The sequence below is a fragment of the Drosophila takahashii genome, chromosome 2R (genome assembly GCF_030179915.1).
Source record: "Drosophila takahashii strain IR98-3 E-12201 chromosome 2R, DtakHiC1v2, whole genome shotgun sequence".
Lineage (NCBI taxonomy): Eukaryota > Metazoa > Arthropoda > Insecta > Diptera > Drosophilidae > Drosophila > Drosophila takahashii.
Genome location: NC_091679.1, coordinates 37,550,263 through 37,572,288, shown reverse-complemented (window position 1 = coordinate 37,572,288; position 22,026 = coordinate 37,550,263). Strand labels below are relative to the sequence as shown.

At 45.7% G+C, this 22,026-nt stretch overlaps 5 protein-coding genes across 12 annotated transcripts; 3 read left to right on the top strand and 2 right to left on the bottom strand.

Annotated features, from left to right (window-relative positions):
* Positions 1-61: 61 nt before the first annotated feature.
* Positions 62-3,944, top strand: Mlf (myeloid leukemia factor). Of its 7 annotated transcripts, none has more exons than XR_011418369.1 (6): positions 62-220; positions 864-1,084; positions 1,142-1,676; positions 2,238-2,429; positions 2,718-2,969; positions 3,343-3,944. XR_011418369.1 is itself a non-coding variant. In XM_017154635.3 (5 exons), the coding sequence occupies exons 1-5, from the start codon at positions 165-167 to the stop codon at positions 3,461-3,463; spliced, it is 1,125 nt and encodes a 374-aa protein (XP_017010124.2). In that variant the 5' UTR covers positions 62-164; the 3' UTR covers positions 3,464-3,944. The 7 variants fall into 7 exon arrangements, 4 of the variants coding, with proteins under 4 accessions (XP_017010124.2, XP_017010123.2, XP_017010120.2 ...); XR_011418368.1 differs by lacking the exon at positions 62-220 and adding an exon at positions 648-805; XM_017154635.3 differs by lacking the exon at positions 2,718-2,969.
* Positions 3,884-5,067, bottom strand: bug (thioredoxin domain-containing protein bug). The gene is made up of 2 exons (XM_017154636.3): positions 4,915-5,067; positions 3,884-4,858 (listed from the first exon to the last, which is right to left on the bottom strand). Exons 1-2 carry the CDS (start codon positions 4,940-4,942, stop codon positions 3,975-3,977), a joined length of 912 nt encoding a protein of 303 aa, XP_017010125.2. The 5' UTR covers positions 4,943-5,067; the 3' UTR covers positions 3,884-3,974.
* Positions 5,068-5,181: 114 nt separating this feature from the next.
* Positions 5,182-7,417, bottom strand: LOC108066214 (neprilysin-2-like). Its single transcript, XM_017154628.2, has 2 exons — positions 6,551-7,417; positions 5,182-6,197 (listed from the first exon to the last, which is right to left on the bottom strand). The coding sequence occupies exons 1-2, from the start codon at positions 7,415-7,417 to the stop codon at positions 5,289-5,291; spliced, it is 1,776 nt and encodes a 591-aa protein (XP_017010117.2). The 3' UTR covers positions 5,182-5,288.
* A 765-nt stretch (positions 7,418-8,182) lies between these two features.
* Positions 8,183-11,103, top strand: Diap2 (Death-associated inhibitor of apoptosis 2). Its single transcript, XM_017154821.3, has 3 exons — positions 8,183-8,711; positions 9,472-10,513; positions 10,573-11,103. The coding sequence occupies exons 1-3, from the start codon at positions 8,337-8,339 to the stop codon at positions 10,659-10,661; spliced, it is 1,506 nt and encodes a 501-aa protein (XP_017010310.2). The 5' UTR covers positions 8,183-8,336; the 3' UTR covers positions 10,662-11,103.
* Positions 11,104-12,263: 1,160 nt separating this feature from the next.
* Positions 12,264-21,692, top strand: bdg (sodium-dependent transporter bedraggled). 2 transcript variants are annotated; one of them, XM_070212574.1, is made up of 8 exons: positions 12,264-12,455; positions 16,681-17,569; positions 17,630-18,804; positions 18,872-19,036; positions 19,537-19,816; positions 19,881-20,665; positions 20,723-20,958; positions 21,019-21,692. In XM_070212574.1, the coding sequence occupies exons 2-8, from the start codon at positions 16,753-16,755 to the stop codon at positions 21,545-21,547; spliced, it is 3,987 nt and encodes a 1,328-aa protein (XP_070068675.1). In that variant the 5' UTR covers positions 12,264-12,455; positions 16,681-16,752; the 3' UTR covers positions 21,548-21,692. The 2 variants fall into 2 exon arrangements, with proteins under 2 accessions (XP_070068675.1, XP_017010279.2); XM_017154790.3 differs by having other exon boundaries at positions 18,869-19,036.
* The last annotated feature ends 334 nt before the right edge of the window (positions 21,693-22,026 follow it).

The window sequence follows — 22,026 nt, the reverse complement described above, 5'->3', positions numbered from 1 at the left end:
GATAGAAACAAATCGATATAAGCTAAAAAATACGATTCTCCGTGTATCGACGTCTTGCACATCACTATCTCAAAAATTCGTGAAAATTCGTGAAAATTCGTGAAAATTCTGCACACGGAAAACGGAAAATCGCGAGCGACTGCGAGCCAAGAAAAGCCAGGACAATGTCTTTGTTTGGAGCCTTGATGGGGGACTTTGACGACGATCTCGGTCTAATGAAGTAAGTACGAAACGGGGGGAAAATCGAGCGGCGCTCCTGTGGAAGAAGCCCCGTTTATTGCCATACGTGTGCACCCAGTGACGCCTTTTTGGGGCGTGGAAAAACACTCGAGCAATTGCAAATTAAGGTGTAATACAGTCTTGAATTGGCTGTGTGAATAGGTGAACTAAAGCCCCAGAAATTAGCAATATATAGCGTGCCAAAACTTACAGCAGTTTCCATGCGTGGGTATGTGTGTGTGTGTGCAGCATGCGTGAAGAGAAGACGTAATAATCGATAATTCGAATCGAGCGACCGCAGAGAAATGCAATGGGAAAAATGCAATATTTCAAAGGTTTCCCCCTGTCACTCGGTCTTCAGATAAGACCCCACCGCAAAGTGACCCACGGAATGGCCCACGAGACCCTCACTTGATACTAAAACACAACAGGCTACGCTGCTTTTATCACTATGCCCTGATATCTGTCTACAAATCATTCAGTTTGGCTGCGGTAAAAACTATTTTTAGGCTCAGTTTAGAATGAATAACAAACGTAAAAGAAAATCACCTAGTAACAGGGCTAATCGCGCCCAAATGGAGCCAGAGTAACTCAAGAAAAACCTCTAGAAAATCCAACTTATTACTGATATCCCTACCTTTCAGCAATCACATGAACCACACGATGAACGCGATGAACATGCAGATGCGCTCGATGAACCGCCTGATGAACACCTTCATGCCGGATCCCTTCATGCAGGTCTCGCCCTTCGACCCGGGCTTCCAGCAAGGCGCCCTGATGGAGCGTCCCCAGATGCCGGCCATGCCCGCCATGGGATTATTTGGAATGCCCATGATGCCCAACTTCAATCGTTTGCTGAATGCTGGTGGGTATTTCTATCAGTTTCCCTTTTAAGATCCCTCCTTAAACTCCTTTATTTCAGATATTGGCGCCAATCCGGGCGCCTCCTTTTGCCAGAGCACCGTGATGACCATGTCCTCGGGCCCCGACGGCCGTCCGCAGATCTACCAGGCCAGCACTAGCACCAAAACCGGACCAGGCGGCGTTCGCGAGACCCGCAAGACGGTGCAGGACTCGCGCACCGGGCTAAAGAAGATGGCCATTGGCCACCACATCGGCGAGCGGGCCCACATCATTGAGAAGGAGCAGGACATGCGCTCCGGCCAGCTGGAGGAGCGCCAGGAGTTCATCAATCTGGAGGAGGAGGAAGCCGAGCAGTTCGACCGCGAATTCACGTCGCGCGCATCTCGCGGAGGCGTACAGTCTGGTCATCGCGGCGGCGCTGGGATGCAGGCCATCATGCCCGCCCGTCCGGCTGGTCACACCTCCACGCTGACCATTGAGCCGGTGGAGGATGACGACGAGGACGATGATGACTGTGTGATCCAGGAGCAGCCGCCGGTTCGCTCCGCCGCGGGACGTCATTACTCCAGTGCGCCAACGGGACCGCAGAACAGGTGAGTAAAGGATCACCCCACAACCACATCCGAGTCCCTGTTCCGTGCGCGTGATTGTGTAGGATTCGCTGCAGCCCAATCCACAGATTGTCCCCCCAAACTAACCAAAAGAAATCCTGTCACAAAACTGCTGCTAAATTGAAACGTTTGTATTTACTTGCAGATATAATTACTAAATCTAAAGTACATACAGTATATTTTACTAACTATCCGAAAAAACAGAAACCGAATTGCATACTATAAATTTCTGCTAATTACATTCCCAACTGCGTTCAAACGAAACGAAAATCGAATCGAATCGAAATCATAAAATGCACAGAGGTAGGCGGCAACTTAAGCTCTCAACATCTTTCGTTTGTTCCGTTTTCGTTTTGCCCACGACTCCTTTCGTTCTTCTTCGTTCGCCATGATATCTCACCCACTCACAAAGCCCGCGTTGAATGAACTGGATGGCCAACTAGCATAGCCCCGTCTCCCAAAAGTATTGTTGTAATCTTTTCCAACTTTTCTTCGACTCGATTCCATACTGCGACAACTATAACTACAACTACGACAACTCAGTGGCAGCGTTGCAACAACAGCAGCAGCAGCAACATCTTCGCCAGCTATCTACGATCTAAGCAGCGGAAACAACAATAACTACGTGAGCTCTCGTCGATCGTACCTGCGAAATGGCCATGGCCTGGCCACGCCCCGCCGCCCACTGCGAACACCGCCCTCCTCGCCGCTGGCCACGGTGTCCACTTCGCCAAGGTTTGTTTGAGATCGGCCGGAGCCGGCGCTTTGGGATTAACCTAGTAACCTAGACTATGTTGGCTTCGAACTTCATCTGCTTGTCAAGTCCTAACCAAATCCAAATCCCTCTTCGGGCAGCCGAAGTTTAATGCAAGGGTTTTTAAGTCCGATTTAATGATTACTTAACTTAACTCCTGGGCAGCCACGACTTGATCTTGTAATATACCATTTACCCAAGTGTATTAACGACATCTCGCTCTCTCTTCTCTTCTCCATCAACATTTTTGTACTTTCCAAATCATGCAGAGATTGGCGTCTTTATAATTCACGGTATCACCGCAAGTAGAGCGGAAACCGTACCCAAAATACCAAAAAACCAATGCTAATACAGATAAATATCATATATGTAATCGAAAAAACAACGACGAGATGCACTCTACTAACCGAAGGCGCCACCAACGCTACGCTCCGCCTCATCGCCACCAGAACTTCGATCCTTTGGTCCTTCGAGCCATCGAACCAGCAGTTAAAAACCACATCTACGGCTGCAAGCTACGTGTAAGGCCGCACCTTCCCACACACATCTAACTCTCTGTCTGCATTCCTCGCCAATCCGTAATCCTACGACACTACGCGACGTTTAATTGGCCATCGACGCTAATCAAAATTGTAACGTTGTTGTTGCTGCTGCTGTTGCTGCGCCTCCACTTACGACTAACTACGCGCGAATCCTACGACTCCATCACTAGCTTGCTCACATCACCCACATCATTGCTCTTTTGACCTTCTCTTCCTGTCATTAAATTTCCACTTGCGTTCGAATTGGCCTCTGTACGAATGATTATGTGTATCTTTTGTTTTGTATACCTACTTCTATAAGATCGTGTTTATATTGATTAATGAGAATCTGTCTTTGCTCCCCCCGATGCAGCATACACCCACATCCCTATGCCGCCCATCCGAGGCGCCAACAGCGCGTCCTGAAGCACCAGCACACGGAGGACGAGGCGGCCAATCCTTCAAAGGCGGGCAAGCGCGGCAAGAAGCAGTAGTAGCCAACATCTTCCAAATCGCACACTCAAAACCACTGGAAGCAAGCGTTGGTCCTGTTCCAGAGCATCTTTATGTTACAGCAGACTAACCATTTTAGATATTTTCAACAAACTTTCCTCTTCAGTTGTTCTGTAATATCTTATTGATTGATTGCCCACGCAGGTTGCAGATCCAACCGCTTACACTTGCATACAACAAAAGTGACTATTCAACGCCGGAATTATTACACTCTCTCACACCTAATCGAAAATTCAATGAAAGTAATGCATAATATATGAAATCGTAATTTTAAGTTTGAATTATTTGGTTAATTCTCAAGTTTCTAGATTTCGTTAGCCACTAAGCTTTAAATTACGGCGAACAGAAACTTAGAAAACACTACAATTACCATTTACCGATTCCCCAATACATGTAATTCGTAAGGCTTAAGTAAATGTTGATGTGAATTTAATTAAACGGTAATTACATTATATTAGTGAATCCTCTAAAGCGTCTTCTAACTAAACTAAACTAGTCCACCATCTCCATCTGCGTCTCCTCCGATTCCCGCCAGTTGCGCTGCACCATCTCCACCAGCTGCTTCCAGAAGACCGTCTGCCGCAGATAGTTGGCCAGGCAGGCGAGGATGAAGGCCCAGGCCAAGACCAGGTAGTAGTCCGTCTGCACGATGGGTACATTGGACAGGGGTTCTCTCCGCGTGCGATTAAACACGTCCGGATGAATGGCCTGCGGATCCACGGTCTTCACATTCGTGTGCCGCATGATGAAGCGGGCGAAGCTGCGCTTCTCCGAGTCCGACCACGAGGGATCGTACTTGATGAGCGGCCTGCCCTGGTGGAATATCATCAGCGTGGGCAGCGAAACGATGCCGAACTCGGCGTTGAAGCGCCCGAACTCGTAGGCATCCACATAGGCGATGGGCAGGGTGGGGAAGAAATGGGGCAGCAGGTTCATCATGGGAGCCACTCGGGCGCATTCCAAGCTGGAGGCAGTGCAGAAGTGGACCACCACACAGCTGCCCGGTTCGTGGCGCTTGGTGGCGTTCCCCACGGGCTTCAGCAGACTCACAATCTCCTTGGCACTGTGCATGATCAGCAGTCCCGGTTCCGGGGAAGTTTCGTTCTCCGGAGGAGGCTCCTGCTGCAGGCACTTGATCATCATGGGTGGCTTTCGCACCGGCGGAGCCAGCTGGGTCAGGTGCAGGATGTGCTCGTCATCCGGGGCGCAGGTGCGACGCTCCTCCAGCAGGGCGAAGGTCTCGAAGCTGTAGTGGCACTGCCCCCGTGAAATGCCCAGGGAGTCCGATGTTCCATTCGAGTAGAGCCCGAAATAGTGGAGGGCACTCAGTAGTCCGGATAGTTCCGCCTGGGCACGAGTGGCAGCGGCACAGAGCACTGGAATTGGATATTGTTAGTGCTATTAAAACAGCCTTAAAACAATAATAACTCACAGAAAACAAACAAGAGATTTGGGTGCATTTTGTCGTTTATTTGGTTGAACAGCTGTGAAAATAGTAGGCTGTGTTGTGATTCTCCAGAAATATCTGGAACGTACTAGCATGCATAGGTGTGACCTTAACTTATATTTATTTATTTTGGGTACTTCCCCTATTTTTGAATTGAGGAAAATTCCTGTTAAACTTTCAAATAAAAATATGGTTATTGTTACCAAGTAGAACTATTAGTTGCTCACGAGATAATATCACAGAAAAAGGATGTAAAATCAACGTTTTATTTCAAACTGTCCCATATAAAATAAGGAAATAGGGTACAATGAACTTATTTTTTAATATTTAATTTTCCGGCATTGCTCGCTTTATTAAAACTACCAACTTGAGCAAGTTCCTCCATATGGTCGCATGCCCCTTCCCTCGGCACAATTGAAGGCCTTGAAGAAGTCCTTGTTGTTGGACAAGCTGCCCAGAACCCGGTACTTTGGAATGGTGTGTTCACTGTTCAGTTTCATCCAGTAGTTTTCCTCCTTATAATCAGAGCAATAATGCTGAGCGAAAGCCAGAAAGAAGAGCTGCTCGGGCAGCAGGTCGATTCCCGGCATTCGCTGATCCTCCAGAGATTCATTCCTATAGCTGCGATAGGCTGCTACTGCGAGTTGCAATCCAGCGTTGTCGGCAATGTTCTCCTCCACCGAAGCCTCTCCATTGATATAGCGATCGATCTCGGGAACCAGGTAGTCACTATAGAAATCCACAAAGCATCGTACCCCAAACCAGGATAACGTATGGACGCTGTGGGCCAACTCGTGTCCCACAATGGAGCCCAAGGCGCCGAATTTCATGGAGATTGGCCAGGATTGATGGTAAAGCGGTGGATGCAGGATGCCGGCCAGGATGTTAATGGAGTTATCTATGGGATTGTAGGCCGCCAGCTCCTGCATAGCCAATAAAAGTTCCTGGGGCTTGGTGTTACTAGGCAGCTCCCCGGAGTGGCGGGTGCTATAGCGATCTATTTCGACTTTGAGGCGTTGCAGATTAATAATGGTGGCAGCGTAGTTATCTTTGACTATTTCCAGGCGACGATACTCCCGGACTAGACGATCGGTGAGCTTTTTGTCCTCTATGGACCCGACATGAGACGAAAGGCTGGATTCCTTGAGCAGTATCTTCTGACGAGACTCCGAGCGCAACCAGTCGACATTTCCAAGCGCCCTTAGGCTTTTTCGTAGTTCCTCCACAATTTCAGAAATTTCCCTACTTTTCTCCTCCCTAAAATGCACCTGTAAGAAAAAGATAATAAAAAATGTCTTATTTAAATATTTCAGTTTCCAAAATTTTAATTTGATTTTAATTTTAATATAATTTCCTTGAAACCTCAGCATTACAAGCTCCAATTCGACCATTTTTTATTACAATAAAAGTTTATTTTACACAAAAAAAATTAGATTGGTAAAATTTACCTATACAGATAGTTACGTAACTATAAAAAATATTTGTTGTTGTGAAAGTAACTATTTAATTAATAGAATTGACAATTTTTGTTGCTGGGGACTGTTTGACAATTAAATAAGTTAATTTTACCAGGTTTTTTTTAGTGTGTATTTATGAAATTTTCCTGTGTGTCAAAACTCACCGCCAAGTAAAGTTTGTCAAACAGAAACGGCATGGAATCCCGAAGCTTTGTAGTGCAATAATCGTTGTTATTCTGGGACGCCTCAAGTCTGGCGTCGAATGTGTAGAGCAACTTCATCGCCAGATAATTGGCCGCCGCTTCAGGATGCCGGGCACAGACCTTGTCCATTTCCACGAGATAAAAGTTGTTAACAGATGTTCTATTGCTCTTGTTCCAGGCGATCTCGAAATAGTTGGTAACGTCAAAGTCGGTATCGTATTGACCTACTCCAAGTATTGCCGCAGCCTCAAGCCAGAAGGTAAACACCCCCTTGATGACATTGTTTATCCTATCCTCAGGAAGTTCAAAGGATCTAAGGTAACCGCGCATCCGCTCCTCGTTCACTCGGAAGGCGTGAGAACTTGCACTTTCCACGGCCTTCAGATTTGCAATGGCATCGAATCCCAACCATGAGGTACCCAAGCTCGCTTCAAAGGGATGTTGCGGTGAGAGCTCCTCACGATACAGTCCTGTTGCCCCGTAATTTAGCATATGGGCGCTCATATTGAACCAGCTAAAGTTGGAGGCATTCCAAGCGGCACCATCAACGGCGGGGAAACCTCCAATCGACCGGATGAGCTCTAGGAAGGCGGGATCATTCGCATGGAACGGATAGAGATTAGCCTCTAGACAGGTGTTGTAGAACCTTTGAGCCACCTCGAATTCCACGGACACGTTGAGGGTCTCCGCCAGATCCGTCATGCCCACCAAATCTCTCGTGATTTTATTGATGTCATAGAAACTGGACCGCACTTCTGGCTTTACATTTCCATAGTTTCCGCAGGCATACTCGTAGAAATCGTGACAGGGTTCTACACTGACATTCATATAGGACCTCATGAGATCCGAATACGACGTTAGGTAATTGGATCTCGCCTTCCCTATTAATAAGAACACGAAAATCACTACCGAAAGAAATAGTCTGATTAATTTCATGTTAATCAGAAATTTTGAGTGCCTAATTTTAATGGTACAACTGATTCGCTTAGAGCGGAATTTTATACTGCTGGCGTCTGCTTGGATTAGCTTTAATCTACATCTCGTAACACTGGTCTTATCTTCATATTTTTTGGCTGCACACATAACCAGGAAAAGGTTATCACATAAAGTCGACTTCTGATCCTAATTATTTGGTTTTAATTCAGTTTGTAGGGGAAGAGAGAGGTCTATTTCAAGATAGCCTTCACCCATCTACATAACTCAATCAGCGGTTCATAGATTATACAGATCCATCCACTGAAAAATCGCTAATTCATTAAGGGCCATTTTCTCGTCCGCTTGTTAAATTTAAAGTAGGGTTAAAACCTCCGAATCGTCTGAAAAATCATGGTTTTAACCCTTCTTTAAATTTAACAATTGTACAATTTTAGTCGGTTTGCTAATATCATCAAACAACGGCCATGAAACTTAAATTGGAAGAACTATTATATATCTATTTATAAAAATAAAAAATATAGAAAGAATTTTACTCCACAAGCCCCAGAAGTTACTTCAAAATTAAATTTTAAAATTCGATTTAAATTACACCCCTAGTGCCCACACTACTCTCTGGTCACACTGGAATCAATATCGATACTATCGATACCATCGTTAGTGGCTCGCCCATCTCTGGGATCAATAAGTTTACTTTTTCTTCTTTGCCTTGTTTTTATTTCCCCTTTCGCGTTAACTGGTGACTCCGCTGGTGACATTACATCATTTGGAGGGAGGCCTGCTAATCCCCAATCCCGGCCAGAGCCACGACACGATGACGGAGCTGCACTTGGAGGTGGAGAGCGTTCGCCTGGCGACATTCGGGGAATGGCCACTGAATGCCCCCGTCTCCGCCGAGGATCTGGTGGAGAATGGGTTCTTCGCCACGGGCAACTGGCTGGAGGCCGAGTGCCACTTCTGCCACGTGCGCATCGACAGCTGGGAGTACGGCGACCAGGTGGCGGAGCGACACCGCCGCTCCTCGCCCATCTGCTCCATGGTCCTGGCGCCCAATCACTGCGGCAATGTCCCGCGGAGCCAGGAGAACAGCGACCAGGAGGGCAACAGCGTGGTGGACAGCCCCGAGTCCTGCGCCTGTCCCGACCTCCTGCTGGAGGCCAATCGCCTGGAGACCTTCAAGGACTGGCCAGTGAGTAAACTGCTCTGTTTTCCCTTGGCTTGCTTCCTGGTGAATCACCAAAGCGTGCACTATGGATTGGTTTCCAATCGCCAAGCTGAGTTATAAATACACTTGTTTTGCGTAATTGATAAGCCCCGGGGGAATCCCCTTTGAAACAATCAGTACAGCTTACAACTTATCACCAATCAGTAAAGCACATATGTTTTACAACTTACTACGACATTTTTAAACTACTGAAAAGAGCAAAACATTTCGATTAAATTTGAAATGATTTATTACAAAAAGTTAGAATCGTTAGTAAATAGAGCTCTGCGTGAATCATTCAAATTTTGTTTTATCAATTTCTGATTTGTTTAATTCAATTCTATGTAAAATAAATTGAATGTTTTTCTAATTCATTTCGAATTAATTGAATGAATGAATAATTTTTATGAATTTTTTCTGCTTTTTTTTGAGAACAAAAAGTGGAACATTTTTAACAAATCAATGTTAACTGCTTCGAAATTAAAATTCATGCAGATTTAATCACAAAATTATGGCCTTTTCTTCTTCAAAAGAAATTGTCGTTTGAATTATTTCGGAACTCATGCCATTCATTCATTCAATTCTATTAAACTCAAAATTCTAATTCTAATTCATACAAAACAAAAAATTCTAAATTATTCATTGAATCCATTCTATTAGGAATTCAACTATCTTAAATGAAAAACTTTATTCCTGGAGACCGTAAACCTTTTAAATAAAAAAACTCACACCATCTCCCTTCCAGAATCCCAACATCACGCCTCAGGCTCTGGCCAAGGCTGGCTTCTACTACCTGAACCGCCTGGATCACGTGAAGTGCGTGTGGTGCAACGGAGTGATTGCCAAGTGGGAGAAGAACGACAACGCCTTCGACGAGCACCGCCGCTTCTTTCCGCAATGCCCGCGGGTTCAGATGGGCCCGCTCATTGAGTTTGCCGCCGGCAAGAACCTGGACGAGCTGGGCATCCAGCCCACCACCCTGCCGCTGCGTCCGAAGTACGCCTGTGTGGACGCCCGCATGCGAACCTTCTCCGACTGGCCCATTGCCAATATCCAGCCGGCGAATGGCCTGGCCCAGGCTGGCTTGTATTATCAGAAAATAGGCGACCAGGTGCGCTGCTTCCACTGCAACATTGGCCTGCGCTCCTGGCAGAAGGAGGATGAACCGTGGCACGAGCACGCCAAGTGGTCGCCCAAGTGCCAGTTTGTGCTGCTGGCCAAGGGACCGGCCTACGTAAAAGAAGTGCTCGAGGCGACGGCAGCCAACGCCCGATCCCCGCCAGCCACGGCGCCGGCTCCTTCGCTTCAGGCGGACGCACTGATGGACGAGGCGCCCGCAAAGGAGGCGCTTGCTTTGGGCATCGATGGCGGAGTGGTGCGAAATGCCATCCAGCGCAAACTGTGCAGTTCGGGCTGCGCCTTTGCCTCCTTGGACGAGCTGCTGCATGCGATCTTCGATGAGGCCGGCGCAGAGGCTGCCCTGGAGGTGCGTGAGCCCCCCGAGCCGAGTGCCCCCTTTCTGGATACATGTCAGGCCACCACCAGCAAGGCAGCAGCGGTGCCTGTGCTAGTGGCCGATTCCATACCGACCAAACCGCAGGTAGCTGCGCCGCCAGTTGCGGAAACCACCAAGATCACGGACCAGATGCAAAACATGTCGGTGGGGGCCACGCCCAATGGTAACCTGTCGCTGGAGGAGGAGAACCGCCAGCTAAAGGATGCACGCCTCTGCAAGGTGTGCTTGGACGAGGAGGTGGGCGTGGTGTTCCTGCCCTGCGGTCATTTGGGTGAGTAAAGTATCCCTTTACCTTGAGCTATGACTAACTAACTGTGTGATTTCCCTTAGCCACCTGCAACCAGTGCGCCCCCAGCGTGGCCAATTGTCCCATGTGCCGTGCCGACATCAAGGGATTCGTGCGCACGTTCCTTTCGTGAAGGGGATAATCCACATTATACCGAGTTTATCAGCTAGTTGTTAAGCGAAACGATTGATTGCACCACACAAACTACTACAGCGAAGTTCAAATTATCCGGTGATTAGCCCAATGGAAGAATACCTTTAATTGTCTACTAAGTACTTGTCCAGCTGCAGCTATACGTTTTTACCCTAGCTACGGTTGTAAGCTGTTGTTACTAACTATCGTCTATAACTATGTGTCCGAGCGAATCCCTTTTAGACCAGACATTATACGAAAAGAGCATCATCATTACTTCGGCACGACCGCAGATCACTTATTTCTTGTTATCGTACTCTTATTAACACATGTATGTATTTTGTTGATCATGTTTATAAGCCGCTGATAGTATGGTCTACACACAACTATATGCAAAAAATGCAACTGCGAAATACGAATATATATGTAAATGTTAAACGTGACTTGTTGACTGGAATTAATAAGGGGAATAATTGCGTTATAGCTTCTCTTGTTATCTGGGATAACACATGTTTTTCATTTGTGGAAAGTATTGACGTCTATGAATAGGGATGACCCCTTTTCGTTTGTTACCTACAGTTCTATTGCTTGGGGCATGTCTGGTTTTCCCATTGGAGTTATTTATATAATCAATCAAGTTTGGGATATGGACCTACGCAAATTTAACTGGATGCCATTTGTTGGCTATACTGGATGCAGGATAAAAGGTCTGAATTAAAGAAACATTTATCTAAGTTTTTATCATTTATGTATATCTTTTTTTCCACAGCTTGGGGAACCTCTTTATGGATATTCATTGTTGCACCCACAGCGATTCTAACCATTTTTAATGTGATTATGTTTATTTTAACACTCATTCACATTTGGAAAGTTAAGAGCAAACTGGAAAGGCTAAAACATGATGAAGAGAGAAGAGCAGTATGCTTTAATTTTCATAATGAAACGTAAGAACTTATCCTTTTCACAATTTTGTAAGTAGGCATAACAATTTCCAATTCTGTTCTCAGTTATGTAATGTTTTTGCGGCTCTCAGTTGTCATGGGCGCGATTTGGATTGTGGATTTCTCCTATTTTTTTAAAAACTACAGTTTTTTTCAACCAATCTATATTTTGGTCCACTATTTGGGAATCGGTTTTGGAATGATCGTTTTTGCGCTGCTTATCCTTAAGCGGAATACTCTAAAACTGTTCATGGGGAGGTAAGTGCTCTTAAAATAAATCAGGAACTCGAATAACCAGGTACTTAATACAGCAGAATTCGAGGAAGGTGATAGAAATGGTGTCCCGACGCTCAGGGAAATAAAGATTGGTTGTTTTATTTATTATAATTCGTCCCAAAGTATGTATTACGTGTAATAAATCAATTGATTGTTGAATACTAGCGATAATTAAAGTATTCGTATATTTAATCCTGGAAACAAATAAGTTTTTAAAAAGTGCGCCAAATGTCAAATGCATCTTAACATTTATGTTAGGAAAATGTTAACCCTGAACAGCTTAGAGATGTGACAACGCCGATAACCGCCAACGAACTCCGATGACTCTGAAAACATCGATCCATCGATGATTCCATCGATGTTGCTCCACCACTGATCAAATCTTAAATCCAAAAAAATCCAAGCAAGTCGTGTTCTCCGCGTGAAGTGCTCGAAATCGGGCCCCAAACGAAGCTCAGGTCGCCAAAGACGCACTAGCTCCAGCGCCACAAAAGTGAAGAAAAGCCAGTGAATTGAAATTAAAAAGAAACCGAACCGAAGCCACGGGAGTACCGAAATTACCAAACGCGCGCTCGTGTGTGAGTATTCTGCATGCAATAGAAAAGTGCAAGTGTGTGCGTGTGCTGCATTTCACGGGGTGTGGGAGGGAGCGAGCGGGACGAAGAGAGTGCAGCAGCAGAGTGTGCGGTGTGGCAAGCGGTGGCCATTTCCCGCCCCCAGCCCCCCTGCAGTACCTCCAGTTACCTTTCCATTTTGGAATCTTCTTTGAAAAACACTTTTTCGTACGGTGAGAAACAAAGCGACGCACGCACGCACACACACGCTCGTGAGAGAGAGGGAGGGGGAAAGAGAGCGCGACACGTATCTGGAAATGAAATCTCAATCTCGCTTCTACCCACAAAATACACACCGAATTTTCGGTTTTTTTGAGCGTGCTGCGCATACGCGCTGCTTTTATTCCATTTTCTTTTCGGGTCAGTCGCTGGAAACAGCTGTGAGCCGCCCCGCCCCCTCCTCTGCCACCCCTCCCCCGCGAGAATGACCAATCCACCCATTAAGGTATTCCCCAGCGAACCGCAAAAGCCCAATCAGCGTTTTTTACTTTATTTTGAACAGTTATTCATTTAAAATACTGGATAACCTGTGAGTGTTTGTGTGTGTGTTGGCAATGTTTTGCAAATACACACAATTTCAACAGCGCAAAAACGAAAAAAAAACAAAAAAAAAACAAAAGCAGGGCGGGATCGGGCTATTTACCGTTTTCTTTCTCTCTCTTTCTTCCGCCTGCCAGAGGAGAATGCAAAAATAAACAAATAACAAATTCCCGCTATCTCCACCGCGAATGTGCTCGGAATCAGAATTTCTATATCCATATGGCTATACATCGTACATCGTTTGTTTTGCAATTGACCCAGTGCTTCCCTTAAATATTGAACTCAATTGAAGGCGCAGTTGCAGTTGCAGTCTGTCTGCATTACTCATAAAAAGGGGGAACGAGTACCGAATCCCCTGCCACTCCCCCTCCCCCTACACTTCACTACTTTCTGCAGCTATCTGTGGAAAAGTCGCATAAAAACGTGCCGATCTGATCGTTTGATGTTTTACAAGAGTAGCTGCCATGGTAGATAGCTCAAGTACAGTGAATACGGGCTAGGCGAAACCTAGGATTTGATTAGAGAAAGTACTCGTCATAACAATGTTGGTAAAATCTATAGCGACTGATAATTTATTGCTAAATGCCAGCTATTTTAAAATATTAAAATATTTATTGCCCCTTATGGCAGCCTGGATGTTAGATAATAGATTTAAAAACCTTTTTTTTAATGATTTACTGTTTTTACTGTTATTATAAAGTTATTTAATCATTTTAGGAGCTACATTTTAAGGCTTAATTTTTTATAAAGTGTAACATTACATCTTAAATTAGAGTTTTAAAAATGGTAATTATTAAAGTAGTTAGTGTAAAAACTGTTCGTAACTGGATAAATTAAATCCTTAAGATAAATATGTGTATCTTAAACTATGTTTTACTCTCTACAAGTTAGATTTTACAGGCTAAACTTATTTCATGAAGGTAGATCTTAAAGTTAAAAGTATCTTAACTTGTAATGCTGAATTTAAGCATTTACTTCTTAGCCGGCTTCCACTGTGTCAGGGATGGACCACCTGCCCGCATCTGCGATTGAAACGTTGAAAGACTCGCATCCCGCGATCAGCATAGGTTGCAACCCTAGTCGCTAACTAACACACACACGTACCCATAAGACTCACGCACAATGGAGCCAGTTTGTGTGAGTGTGCGTGGCAGCATTAACTAGTTTTATTTGTTTGGTGAATGTCAATTTCATTGTAATTGCACACTCCGTACGGATAGAAAAGGAAAACAAGTTGGCCAGCGATGTTTGGTGATTAGTTTGGTGCACCTGGGTGTTGCCATTTCAGCTAAACATACGTATGTACATAACTTAGCTACAACATTTGGCGAAGGTCAGGTGGCCAGAGTTGCCGTTCGATTGCGAGTTGAGTTGTGAGCTGCACTTGATGCGGCGGCTCTAATTGTTTTGTTTACTTTTGTGCGGTGCGAAAATGCGAGAAATGCGAGAAAACGAGAGCGCCAGCGAAATTTAACGGTACGTGGTCGGTACATATGTGAATTTGCGATCAATGGCGCTGCTTCGCTAAATAATCTGACCTCTGGGCCACCAATTAATGTGTGGATGCTGCCCATTCTATTACTACCACATACTATACACTATACTATACAATATATTACCATAAAGCAAAGAAGTGCAAGACAGGTTTGTGAGTTTCGGAGATTTTATGGCGGCGCCGAAGGTCACGGCTAAGCGTATGCAAAATAAAATAAAACCAGACGCCGCGTTTCATACTCGCACTATGTGATTCAGTGAGATCGTAGGCCAAAAAACGATAAGGGAAGTTGGGAGAGTCGAAGTTTACATACTCTTTGTAGTAGAAAAAAATGTTTCAAATCGTATAATACGTTTATAACTTGATGTTCTTGAAATAGTTTCGAACTTATGGTGTTTCTATGACAGCTAAGGTCTAAACAAGCTGAATTCCAATGGTTTCTATGGTAACTATGGATAAATATATACCTTAAATGGAGAAATTACCATATTATTTTTTAATTTTTTTCTTAAGGAGAGAAAATAGGGTGGTATATAATAATATAATAATATTAGGTATATGATAGGGTATCTCCTTTGATAAGCAAGGGTATACGAAACACAAACAGCGGCAATAAAACAATTTTTGACTTGAATCGAGGTAACGTGCCAACGATCTCCCCTTTTAAGCCTAGACCCCAGCACTCCCTTTCCGAATGATTGTTTATATCGTGCTTTAAAAAACTTATTAACGGAAGTACATTCACCTGATCAGTTGAATGAACATGCGCTCTGCTCTTTTCTACTTTTTTCTTCGCTTTGCTCACTTTTATTTATTATTAAAAATTTTTTCATATTTTTTCTCGGCCATTTGACAGCAGCTGCTGTTGGTTTTTTATACATTTTTTTTTTATTGGCGGACGCGATTCACTCACGTGCAAACATCCGTAAAAACGCAAGAGCACGCGCTTGTTTGCATTTGATTGCATTTTTGCATATAATGCAAAGTGATCTCCCCACTGACCTGTCCCAATCGGTGGTTGTGATTTGATTGTGGGTTAGAGAAACATTTGTCTTGGGTTTGCAATCGTAGCAGAGGTTAGCTATAATCTCTATAAGATGCTTGGATTTCCCTAATATAGCTATGATCTGTCTAAGACGCTTGGTGTTTCCGAAAAAAAACAATAGATTCTATTTGACGTAATCTTTATTTTAAATTGGAGCAGCTCTTATCGCATTGTACAAGCAATTAAATGAGTTTCGGTTTTGATTTCCACTAGAAGGTTGGATTACTCATTAAAACAATTTGTATTCCATTTGAGCTTAATGTTGGAGAATCATCTTTTCATAGTATCAAGCTCGTTTTTAGCACATTTTTATTGGAACTTTTGTTTGCTAATTATCGTTTTTCACTTTGGTTATTAAGTTGTATGCTTCGTTTAATTAAGTTCAAGTTAGTTAGTTGGTTTATAGCCAGAACAAACAATAGTAGTATTAAAAAATAAACTAAATGAAGAAATCCATCTTAATCAGCTTAATTTTATAAAACAAATACCTATTAGTCATTCTCGAATTAGTCACTATAAAGAAATTTCCGAATGAGTCAAGGATTTCACCAGGATCTTTGTTTGTTATTGGCCAACTTTCACTTTTGAAAGGTTCTGCTTTTACTTCATAAATGACTTCTTGGAGTCTCAGGTCTTTAAAAATCGTATGATCTAACTTTTTAAATACATATACGTTTCTTAATTAAATCAATATGACTCTTTGAATGAATCACCACTCTCGTTGGACTTACTCTATCGATTTGTAGACTCATAAAGTTATTGGAGAATTTATGATGTTCATAGCATAGTTTGTTCCACTCTTCTTAAACTTTTACCTTTAAATTGTTGTACAATTACCTACTTGGGTTAGGTTGGAATGTTCTTCTCACCTTCAAAGTTTTCTACTTAGTTCTTGATGCAAATTAATCACCAGTGGTTAGCGTTTCTTAAGATTTTTTTCAAACCCATCTTACTATAAAATCATCTAAGCAAAGAGAAAATGAGTTAATTGCTACTTTTACGCTATTATACTTAATTTTCTCTTTCTCCAACCTTTTTGGATAAAAATTTTGTTGGTAAATTTGAATTGTGTGCCATATTAACCAACACTTTTTGCCACCCTTTTGCAGGACGATTTGAGAGCTTTTCAACATTGCCGGCAGGACCAATCGATCAGCTGTGGCAGCCGGCAATGCACCAAGATGAGTAAGGAGCAGCAAGCAGCAGGCCGGGATTTCAAGCGCAATTCGAACGCCTACGCCAGTCTGCCGCCCTCGGGATCGGGAGCAGCGTCCTCCGGAGCAGGATTGGGAACAACGGGCACAACAGGAGGCAGGGGTCGCAGCAGAAACCACAACTTGGAGCAGGAGCAGTTTGGACTCTCGAACAGCCTGTCCAGCGAATCGATACGACAGGCCTGCGCTTATTACGACGACGAGTTGAGCGACGAGGACCTCATCGAGATCCAACAGACGCCGCAATCGTTTCACCAGCAGGCTAAACAGCCTAAACAGCTGCAACCCATCAGCTTTCGATTGGGAGATGACCTGGGAGACGAACGAAGTGCCTTTTGTGGGAGCCAGGAGATGCAGCAGGCGCCACTGAGCACGCCCATCAAACAAGCGGCTGCGGCTGAAACCGATGAAGCCTTATGTGTGCTCAGCGAACTGGATGCCATTCTGGATGTGCACGATGTCTCTCAGTTGAATGGCACCTGCTCAAGCGCATCCATGAACTCGGGCAGCGACGATGACAAGGTTGAGGACTATCTCATGGATCTGGACAACTATCTGGAGGAGATGGACAATGCCTTGAGCCGCGAAGAGTCCCTAATCATTATGGGCGGCCAGTCCAGCTTGAAAAGAGAGCCCCGGACTAGAACTCTGCCTTTGAGTAGGAAAAAGAAATCGAATAAAAAGAAGAGCGAGGAGCAGGAGGAGGCTGGCCAGGAAGATTTTCAGAGGGAGCATCAAATAAGGAAGACCTTCAGCTGCTCACTGAGGCCCACGAGCCAAACAGGTTAGCATTTAGCTAGGTTCTTAAGAATATTCTGATATCCCAATCATTTTTCCTTTTCAGCATCTTCTACTGCATCGCTGGAGACATCGACGGAACCCGCGATGGACGTTTGGAGGCGTCAGTCCATGCGTCGCGCCATGGAGCAGGATGAAACCAAAGCCACAGTCGAAAGGGAAAGGGAGGAGGACGATGTACCGACCTTGTTGGTGGAGCTGCCGCCCAGACGCGAGGCTGAGATGCGCCGCTGTTACTCCCAAAGCGACTGTCAAGCTTCAGGCGGTTCTCAGATGCTCACAGAGGCGCACATCTTCGACAACCTGCTGCAGACGAATGTGAGGGCTTCGAGCGAGGAACCGCGACCCAGGCAGTATGGTCGCCGCTTGGAAGGACCTCCCACACCTGTGCGCTCCCTGATTCTTGCACAGGGTCGCCCGCAGAGTGCTCCCACGCGTGTGCAGATGAGCCACAGGGAACCGCAGCTCCAGGAGACGCCTACGCACCCCATAATGTCCACATGCTCGGAATTGAGCTCCGCACGCTCCTCGCGGATGCCCAGCCCAGTTTCCCTGCCCTCGGACAGCAGCAGCAGCGGCAGCAGCTCCGCGGAACAGGAACAGGATCCGGTGCAGACCACTACCATGTGCAGTGCCAGTAGCACTACGCCACTGGAACCACTGCATCAACTGCAGCTGCTGCTGCGAGAGAAGTGCGGCTTCAACAGTCAGTGGCCACATGCTGGGAGTCGAACGCTCGCGCTGATTGGCTGCACTTTGGGCGTCTTTAATATGTGCCGATTTGCCGTGCTCACCATCAACTTTGGTGGTAACTTTCTGCTGCAGTTTCTTCTGCTCTCGGTGATCTTTGGCATCCCTTTGCTTTGGCTGCAAATGTGCCTGGGCGCCAAAATTCGCGCAGGGCCAGTTTCCATGTGGAAAATCAGTCCGATTTGCGCGGGAGTGGGCATAGCTTTGGTGATGGAGCAATGCTTTCTGGCCTTGTATTCCACGGTATCGCTGGCCTGGATCTTAGTCTACCTAAGGGATGTGTTTCCGACAGCGTCGCGGAATGGTTACCGCTGGCAGGAGATGGCATTCCCATATCGTTATGATGCCTCCAATGGTACAGGGAATCTAACCCAAACTGTAGCTGAGTACTTCAACGTGGTGGTGCTGCAGCGACTGCATCTGGCCAATCACCCAGAGTCGAGCGGAATACGCTTTCATGTCAACGATCGGGTAAGTTCCTCCCTCCCCCCAAATCCCACTTCCCATCTAACTGACTCATTGCCACTTCCTTCAGCAGCTGGCCTTCTATCTGGCCCTCATCTGGGCGGCCGTGTTTCTCATCCTCTGCAAGGGTCTAAAGTCCCTGGGCAAGTTGGCCTACCTTATCTACACGCTGCCTTTGGTGGCTCTTGCGGTGGTGACCGCCAAGTTTGTCTATGTCGTGGATCCCAGCAAGATACAGGTGGGTCTTTAAGGAGGAAATTAGAGCCCTGCATGAATGTTTTATATTGTTTTATATGAATGAATTAATTAGAATTCTGAGTTTAATGGAATTGAATGAATTTGAATTTTGAGTTTAATAGAATTGAATGGCATGAGTTCCAAAATAATTCAAACCGCAATTTCTTTAGAAGAAGAAAGGGCCATAATTTTGTGATTAAATCTGCCTGTATTTTATTTACTATCCAGGGAACATTGATTTGTTTAAAATGTTCCAATTCTTGTTTTTAAAAGAAAGCACAACAAAAATCTGGCAAATTCAAAAAATTCATAAAAATTTTGAATTCAATTCGAAATGAATTAAAAAAACATTAAATTTATTTCACATAGAAATATATAGAATTGAATTAAACAAATCTGAAACTTCATGGCATACTATGATAAAACAAAAATTGAACGATTCACGCAGGGCTCAAAAAAAATTAATGGGAAAATTTAATTCTTATAACCTACATTTCACAGAACATCTTTGCTGCCAGCGATTTCGACGACTTTCTGGTGAACTCGAACAGCTGGACGGCGGCCACCCAGGAGACCTTTCTCACTTGGGGCTTGCTTGGAGCCTCGGTGATCGCCATCACCAGCAGAAGTCACTCGAATGCAAACAAGGCGGCTCTGAGGAGGGATGCAATACTCCTGGTTCTAATTACCCTTATAGGACTAGGTTTAATGGCCTTGCTAGCTTTGTGTTGTGCACAGATTCTGTGGGAGCATGGCTACATTTATGTGCCGGGATCTTTTGGTGAGTTTGTTAGCTGGCTTAAAAATCCCGAAATGTATTTTATTACTCCACATTTCATTTACAGAAAACCCCAATTGCTATACGTCCATTTACTCGCTGCAATCGAACACCAATCCGTATTTGCTTTCCTATCCGCGCTCGCTGATTCCGCACTACTCCTCGTTTATTGGGGAGACCTACAGGAGGAACCGCACCATGATTCACGTGGAGAGTGGCTTCCAGGCGCTGCGCTTCATCTCGGAAATCTTTCCGGCTGTTCTCTCGCTGGCCAGCGATAGTATTTCGTGGGTTTGGGCCGCTGTGGCCTTTGCCACCTTCGCGGGATTCGGACTGGCGCAGCTGTGCGTGATGTGGAAACCCATTTCGAGTGCCTTGGGCAACTCGACGAGTTCCGTTTTGCTGAGCTGCGTTACTGGGCTGCTTCTGAGCATCCCCTTTGCCACCGAAATGGGCATCTCGATCCTGTACTATGTGGATTTCCTGCTGGGCGGCTCCTGGTTTATTCCGATCATCTGGACGGCTCAGATCTTTGGCGTGTTTCTGATACGCGGACGTCCCTACAACGGAGATGACCTGGTGAATGACCTGCGACTCTGTGGCTCCATGTCTGCCTTTCTGGCTTTGTCCTGGAACGTTTTGCTGCCCATTGGTCTGATCACTTTGTCGGTCGTCGACTACAAGGCTTCGCTGTCGAACCAGTTTTACTATTGGCGTGGCAAGTCGTACTTTTCATATTGGTCCAGGAAGATGGGCAGCCTCATACAGATTGGAGTGCTGTTGGTCATTCCCGTGACTGCTATTATTCAGATTTACCGATATCTGGCCCATGGTCCGCCGGATATCTTGGAGGTGAGTTTGTTTCTTAGCTTTCTTTATATTTATTTATTTTATTCCTTGTTTTCCTAGCGCATTCAGCTGCTTTATCGACCTCCGGAGGAGGGAGAGGAGCCTCGTCGTCCCTCTGCGCGACAAAGCGCCGGCCAAGGACGTCGCAATGCCTTGGGCCAGACGACGGAGGGATCGCAGCACGATGCCCAGAACGATGCGCCGCCCAAGTACACGCCACCTCCGTCCTACACCACGGCCACTGGAGCACGCCTGGCCAAGCTGCTGCGCCAGAGCATTCGTCGCAGTGTGCGGAGGTTAGAAAAAAATATTGTCAGTCTAAATAAATTAGTAATTAATCATATATTTACCCACAGGGTTCTGGGAGACTCCAGTCGCACTCGACCCGTGCTCTCCTTGGATGCAGAGTCCGCTTCTCCGGCGGCTCCACCCGATTACCTGACCATACTGACCAACCCAGCTGGCAGTAGCTCCAATGCGGAGCCTTCGCCGGCCTCCAGCAGCAGCAGTCCCGAGTCCATCGAGATTGGCCAGCGACCGGCTGGCTATGCTCAACGCTCGCAATCGCTGGGCAGGAAGCTGCATCGCTCAATGGCCACGGCCAACAGCCTGGAGCGTCGTCCCTATACGGCGGAGGATGTGGTGACCATACTGCGCTCCTCCGTGCGACATCGCCAGTCGCAGGGAGCCGCCAGCACTCTGCCCCGCCCCCCAACCGCCGCCATGTCCACCCACTTGGAGGACGCCTCTTTCCGATCCATCGAGAACCTCGTGCTGAACGCCGAGCCGCCGGACAGGACACCCGGCGTGGAGCTGGAGGAGGAGGAGGCTGGACAGAGGAGGGGGGCGGAGGATAATACACAAAATAATACATCTGTGATTTAACTGACTAATATCGTACCGTACATAGCGTAACTCTTATGCGATCCATATATCCGCTTGCTTTCTTAGACTTGATTAGAGCTAGTTAACTAAAATACGAATATTACTTTGTAGTTATGCGAATAATAACGAAAACAATTAGTTGGTACTCCCGAGTGTGAGCTCTTTTGATCCCTGTAACCGGTCTTCCCCGTCGATCGACCCACCCTTTTGTTGTGTATTCCATATTTTAGGCTTATGGATCGCGCCTGTCGACGCAGTTGCCCTTAAATTTATCCCAACAATGGGAGGTATACGTGCCCTGCACTCGAGGGCCTTCTATTTAAAGAAAAACGTAGTATCCCTAATCGGATTAATAAACGTGACTGGTCAAAAAAGTGAAAAAAGAAGCGGAAGTCTAGGAGGGCACAGGCACACAGCCGGCTCAGGATGTTTCTGCGTATTTCGATAAAAATGTCTGGCGATTTCCCTGTGTTTTCTTT